The sequence below is a fragment of the Myotis brandtii genome, unplaced genomic scaffold, assembly GCF_000412655.1.
Source record: "Myotis brandtii unplaced genomic scaffold, ASM41265v1 scaffold646, whole genome shotgun sequence".
Classification (NCBI taxonomy): Eukaryota; Metazoa; Chordata; class Mammalia; order Chiroptera; family Vespertilionidae; genus Myotis; species Myotis brandtii.
In genome coordinates this window covers 220,516-227,500 of record NW_005370495.1, presented here as the reverse complement: position 1 = coordinate 227,500, position 6,985 = coordinate 220,516, and the positions used below count along the sequence as shown (strand labels likewise).

General features: G+C 59.3%; 1 protein-coding gene across 1 annotated transcript in view; it reads right to left on the bottom strand.

Moving 5' to 3' along the window:
* The window catches only part of ARHGEF10 (Rho guanine nucleotide exchange factor (GEF) 10), a 57,005-nt gene that overhangs the window by 31,280 nt on the left and 18,740 nt on the right, over positions 1-6,985 (bottom strand). The window contains exons 10-14 of the mRNA XM_014528688.1: positions 5,278-5,384; positions 3,201-3,278; positions 2,510-2,676; positions 572-770; positions 8-134 (exon numbers count right to left, since the gene is read on the bottom strand). Coding sequence (XP_014384174.1) covers positions 8-134; positions 572-770; positions 2,510-2,676; positions 3,201-3,278; positions 5,278-5,384 — 678 coding nt within the window. The remainder of the gene's footprint in view (positions 1-7; positions 135-571; positions 771-2,509; positions 2,677-3,200; positions 3,279-5,277; positions 5,385-6,985) is intronic.

Genomic DNA, 6,985 nt, shown 5'->3' with positions numbered 1-6,985 from the left:
GCCACACGGCTGGCCAGCGCCATCTGGAACAGGCGGTGGCACTGCCGCACCTCCCGGAGCCGGTGGAACACCACCCGCAGCTTCCGCTCGCTCAGCACCCGCGGCTCCATCTCCGCCAGCGGCCGCTCATACTGCTGGGGACCGAGAGGGAGGAAAGGGGGCGGGGAAAGCATGGAGAGAGTGTCGGTTACAGGGATTCCAAACATGCCACTCCGCGTATTGTTTGTTTTGTTTATTATTTATTTACTTTTAATCCTCACCCAAGGATATTTTCCCATTGATTTCTAGGGAGAGTGGAAGCGAGAGGGAGAGACAGAGAGAAACATCGATGTGAGAGAAACACATCGATGGGTCGCCTCCTGCATGCACCCGGACCAGGGCCCAGGCGGGGGAGGAGCCTGCAACCCAGGTACATGCCCTTGACTGGAATCGAACCCGGAACCCTTTGGACCACAGGCCGGCGCTCTATCCACTGAGCAAACTGGCCGGGGCTCAACTTATTTTTAGATTAAAAGACGTTATTAACGCGTTCCTACAGGTGGAACCACGGCAGCAGCCTCCAGCGTTTCACTGTCCAGAGCACTTTGTCGGCGGCTGCATCAGAGTTAAAGTTAGACCGAAAGGCCTTTGTGAGCAGGTGGACGGCGAGCGACAGTACCTCCAGGATCCGCGTGAGGGCGTCCACGTAGTTCTTCTCGCTGTCGACAATCGAGCCCAGAATGTACCTCCTGACCACCTGGCGGGGTTGGAGCGACAGCGGCAGGAAGTTACTTCGCGCAGAGAAACGTCACTTCCACCGAGGCGTGTGGATAAGGAGGGCTTTGGTGTTTGGTTTTCAGAACAGCAGGTAAAGGAAACCCCTAAGGCCTCTACAGCATTTTAAACGGCTGCTCGCGAACTAGCGCACGGAGACAAAGCGTGCTGCTCCCGCGCCACAGCGTGTCCGTGTCCAACCCTCACGGTGTAACCCGTAACCACAGGCGGACACGCGGCATCACAGCACTAGCAGGTGCACCGTGGCCAACGGCAGTAACTGTCAGGCACGCACGTGCCCGACTCTGAGTTACACGTTTCACGTGGAATCGACTATGAGGAACAGCTCATCCTGACGCAAAGGAGCTACTGGCAACCCTGCCTAATAAACCCTGTTCCCAAACGACAGAGACACGGAACCCTGGAAGGTGGGGGACCTTGTTTTGCGAAGATCTCTGACCACGCCAAGAGGCACCTCGGGGTGGGGACACGGGCCGCGTCGCCAGCCTGCTCCAGGCGTGGAGCTCGCTGCGGCCTGAGACGCCTGCCTTTTAAACGCTGACACCATCGTCTGGTTCAGGTTTCAGCACTGAGGTGCGCATGAGCACACGTCTGGCTCTACGATGCCTGTTACAGGCCAGCGACCGCACTCGGCGCTGGCAGCAGCCTCAACGCCGTTTGGCAAGTTATTTTTGCCAATAAACGGAAAACAGCATAAAGTCACAATCAGGCTAAAGTCACGCACAGGCACACACATGCACAGACACTGCACACACACGCACAGGCACACACAGGCACACATGGGCACAAGCACACACTTGCCCAAGAAGCACAGAGGCTCCGGGAGGCAGAGACGGTGCCTCGCTCTGTGTTTCTCTCCGAGTCCACACGTCCGGCCGCCAGGACAGGGCAGCCCACGGGGCAGCACGAGGTCCCAGCTCCTGGAATGCCCTGGGCCGAGGGCCGTGCACATAGATCTGAGGTCCTATTGCCCAAGAAGCACAGAGGCTCCGGGAGGCAGAGACGATGCCTCGCTCTGTGTTTCTCTGAGTCCACATGTCCGGCCCCAGGATGGAAGCCACAGCCTCAGGGACACCCGGTGGGACCATCACTTAGAGAAGGGGCACGCTCACCTTCATCACGTTTAAAACAAAGAGGACTGTTTCTGCAAGTCGACCTTTGAACCAGGAGGTCGGGGTTCAATGCCCGGTCGGGTCGGTCAGGGCGCAGGAGCCGGCAGGACGCTCCCACACCAGCACTCATGGGAGGAGCCTCCAGCAGGGGGTGTGCAGGAGGCAGCCCGTCAATGATTCTCTCCCTCTCCCTTCCTCTCTGAAATCAATAAAAACATATCTTCTTTAAAAGGACTGTTTCCATTCAAAAGTCTGATCCAGGTAAATATTGTAGGAAGGGGCTGGAGATAAAGTGGAGGCAACGACGGAGGAAATGTCCGATGTTTCTGTTTCCATGACAATAGCTGCAGGGGCTGCACGCAGATCCCCCCCACGAGCTCGGTGCCTCCTGCTGCCCCAGAGGAAGGAGAGGTGTCACATGGCAGTCACAGCGCCCACGCAAGTCCACGGGCACGGGCCGTGCAGCTGCGCCCTTCGCCGGCGCCCTTGGTCCGCGCCATCCAGCCATCCATCGATGACGCTCTGTTACCCGCAGGCTCCTGCGCCTGAAGGGAAGCTCGTGGGTCCCAAGGCGTCGAAGTCGGGAACGGACCGAGGACAGAGGCTCAAAGGCCTGACACTACCTCGGGCTGCGGCGTCCGGGCAGCTGGCTGAGGGCCACACGGCTGGCCAGCGCCATCTGGAACAGGCGGTGGCACTGCCGCACCTCCCGGAGCCGGTGGAACACCACCCGCAGCTTCCGCTCGCTCAGCACCCGCGGCTCCATCTCCGCCAGCGGCCGCTCATACTGCTGGGGACCGAGAGGGAGGAAAGGGGGCGGGGAAAGCATGGAGAGAGTGTCGGTTACAGGGATTCCAAACATGCCACTCCGCGTATTGTTTGTTTTGTTTATTATTTATTTACTTTTAATCCTCACCCAAGGATATTTTCCCATTGATTTCTAGGGAGAGTGGAAGCGAGAGGGAGAGACAGAGAGAAACATCGATGTGAGAGAAACACATCGATGGGTCGCCTCCTGCATGCACCCGGACCAGGGCCCAGGCGGGGGAGGAGCCTGCAACCCAGGTACATGCCCTTGACTGGAATCGAACCCGGAACCCTTTGGACCACAGGCCGGCGCTCTATCCACTGAGCAAACTGGCCGGGGCTCAACTTATTTTTAGATTAAAAGACGTTATTAACGCGTTCCTACAGGTGGAACCACGGCAGCAGCCTCCAGCGTTTCACTGTCCAGAGCACTTTGTCGGCGGCTGCGTCAGAGTTAAAGTTAGACCGAAAGGCCTTTGTGAGCAGGTGGACGGCGAGCGACAGTACCTCCAGGATCCGCGTGAGGGCGTCCACGTAGTTCTTCTCGCTGTCGACAATCGAGCCCAGAATGTACCTCCTGACCACCTGGCGGGGTTGGAGCGACAGCGGCAGGAAGTTACTTCGCGCAGAGAAACGTCACTTCCACCGAGGCGTGTGGATAAGGAGGGCTTTGGTGTTTGGTTTTCAGAACAGCAGGTAAAGGAAACCCCTAAGGCCTCTACAGCATTTTAAACGGCTGCTCGCGAACTAGCGCACGGAGACAAAGCGTGCTGCTCCCGCGCCACAGCGTGTCCGTGTCCAACCCTCACGGTGTAACCCGTAACCACAGGCGGACACGCGGCATCACAGCACTAGCAGGTGCACCGTGGCCAACGGCAGTAACTGTCAGGCACGCACGTGCCCGACTCTGAGTTACACGTTTCACGTGGAATCGACTATGAGGAACAGCTCATCCTGACGCAAAGGAGCTACTGGCAACCCTGCCTAATAAACCCTGTTCCCAAACGACAGAGACACGGAACCCTGGAAGGTGGGGGACCTTGTTTTGCGAAGATCTCTGACCACGCCAAGAGGCACCTCGGGGTGGGGACACGGGCCGCGTCGCCAGCCTGCTCCAGGCGTGGAGCTCGCTGCGGCCTGAGACGCCTGCCTTTTAAACGCTGACACCATCGTCTGGTTCAGGTTTCAGCACTGAGGTGCGCATGAGCACACGTCTGGCTCTACGATGCCTGTTACAGGCCAGCGACCGCACTCGGCGCTGGCAGCAGCCTCAACGCCGTTTGGCAAGTTATTTTTGCCAATAAACGGAAAACAGCATAAAGTCACAATCAGGCTAAAGTCACGCACAGGCACACACATGCACAGACACTGCACACACACGCACAGGCACACACAGGCACACATGGGCACAAGCACACACGGGCACAGGCACACACATGCACACACATAGGCACACACATGCACATGCACACACACGGGAACACACATGCAGAGCCACACACGCACACACACACACATGCACACACAGGCACACACAGATACACACAGGCAGAGGCACACATGGGCACAGGCACACACACAGGCACACACATACACACGCACAGGCACACACATGCACACACAATCACATGCCCACCCCCAGCCAACCCAGGGAGTGCACGCCCCTCGCAGAGGCCATGGCGCCACCTGGCGGCCGGGACAGCGTCTCCCACAGGAAGTACCTCAGCTAACAGGCTGGGGCCACTGGGAAAACACACCTTTATTGACAAGGGAGCGGATTTTCCTTGACAGAGAAGACTATTCGATTCACAAAATTAAGACCAAAATCCACCCTTCTGAATATTTAAGGGAGAAAGTGATGCTGTGAAGAGAGGACGGCTGTGCCGGGATTAAAACCCAAGCACACAAGCCGGCCAGCCCCGGCCACCCTCCCCGGTGGCCCCCATCAGCCTGGCGGGGTCACGGGCCGACCCTCAGAATGGGAGTTAGACCCCACGTCCGAGTCACCCCCCAAACGGGCAGAGGGTCAAGCCGAGGCCAGACTTCCCCACGGTCACATCACAGACCGGCCTCCCCTCGGAGGGAGACCACTCGGGGTCTGACCTAGGAATTAATTCTATTGCTTTTCTAAAGTCCTGAGATGACCCTCCTGTATCGGGACAGAGGACCTGGAATTGGTACAAGACAAGTTAATAAAAATACAAGAATGAAACCAAAGAAACCTCCCGCAGGCGTGACACCCACACGCTGCCTCTCGGTGAAACCGCGACCTTCGAACCGGAAGTAACTCCCCCAGGCGTGTGCACTCTGCCCCTGAGGCTCTCAGAGTCACACGGGGTGAGACTCAACATCCTCAGGACCGGGATGTCCGAGCCCAGCTCCTGGCCGCCCAGGTCCCGGACGCCCCTGCTGGGTAACCCTCCACCTGCCGGGCCGGAGGAGCGGGAGGAGCCGGAGGAGCGGGAGGAGCGGGAGGGCCGGGAGCTGGGACAGCAGGTGCCCCAGGCAGCGTGGGAACATCCAGACACAGCACGGCCCTGAGCCTCACAGGGAAGCGGCACCGAGCACCTGCCCGGCGTCCTACCTGCTGCTGGGACAGCCCCTCCGGCATCGGGGTGAGCACGGCCTCGGGGTGCCGGCAGTCCACGTCGATGAACACGCTCTGCTCCTCCTCGAGGCCCGGCCTGGGATCTAAGGAGTCAGGACGCGCGGGTGTGACACGGAGACCGCGTCCCCCGACACCGCGGTGCAGCCAATCGCTGTCGACCGAGACTCTGAGCACGGTCTGCGGTTCCCGTCCACCCCCCAGCGATGACCCAGGCGACACGTCCACACCCGCGGACACTCCCTTCCCACAGGGAATGTTCAGTGCCTGGAGTCCACCCTCCAAGGGCAGAGGTGGCCTTTGAGTGCCTGATGGTGCGCTAGAAATGGCCAGCGCCATCTGGAACAGGCGGTGGCACTGCCGCACCTCCCGGAGCCGGTGGAACACCACCCGCAGCTTCCGCTCGCTCAGCACCCGCGGCTCCATCTCCGCCAGCGGCCGCTCATACTGCTGGGGACCGAGAGGGAGGAAAGGGGGCGGGGAAAGCATGGAGAGAGTGTCGGTTACAGGGATTCCAAACATGCCACTCCGCGTATTGTTTGTTTTGTTTATTATTTATTTACTTTTAATCCTCACCCAAGGATATTTTCCCATTGATTTCTAGGGAGAGTGGAAGCGAGAGGGAGAGACAGAGAGAAACATCGATGTGAGAGAAACACATCGATGGGTCGCCTCCTGCATGCACCCGGACCAGGGCCCAGGCGAGCGCAGCGGCGGTGGAGGCAGCCTCTCCCGCCTCCTCAGCAGCACTAAGGATGTCCATGGGCTCCAGAACCCGAGCGGGCGCAGGCCGGGCTGAGGGACCCCTCCTCTAGACACTGCACACACACGCACAGGCACACACAGGCACACATGGGCACAAGCACACACGGGCACAGGCACACACATGCACACACATAGGCACACATGCACATGCACACACACGGGAACACACATGCAGAGCCACACACGCACACACACACACATGCACACACAGGCACACACAGATACACACAGGCAGAGGCACACATGGGCACAGGCACACACGGGCAACTTCCTCTCTCTCTAAAATAAAATAAATAAAAACAGATCCTCGGATGAGGATTAAAAAAATAACAAAAATAAAATATCACACCCAGAAACAAAGAACGGCCGCGGAGACGCCTGAGGGCCACACCGCTGGCCAGGACGCTCGGGGCTCCCTCGGCTCCCTGACCGCCTGCCCGTCCGAAAAAGCAGACAGTTTACGCCAAAATTAAATTCTTCTTTACAAACATAATAAAGCGAAATAAACGAAGGACTCCCCCAAAGGGCCGGAAGCCAGAAAAGCACCGGGCGTGGCCCGCACCCCAGCCCTGAGCCCTGGGCCCGGGGCCCTGGAGGTCTGGGGGGACGTCATGAGGGAGAGCAGGGGAGGAAGGCCCTCGGGTGGGGGCACCGATGGCCCAGGGCTGAGAGGGGACAATGAAGAGGGTGAAGGCCCCTCCCCAGGAGCTCACTCACTTCCTGTGGTTTGTGGAGTGCCTGTGAGCAGGGCCCTCGGCTCAGAGCCCCGCCCTCAGCCCCACAAGCCCCCCAGGAGGGAGCGCAGGCTGAGCGGAGCCCAAGGGTGAGCAGGCGCCAGGGGAGCAGGCCCCAGGGTGGGGGAGTAGGCCCTGGGATGAGGGAAGCAGGCCCCAAGGGAGCAGAGCCTGAGGGTGAGCAGGCC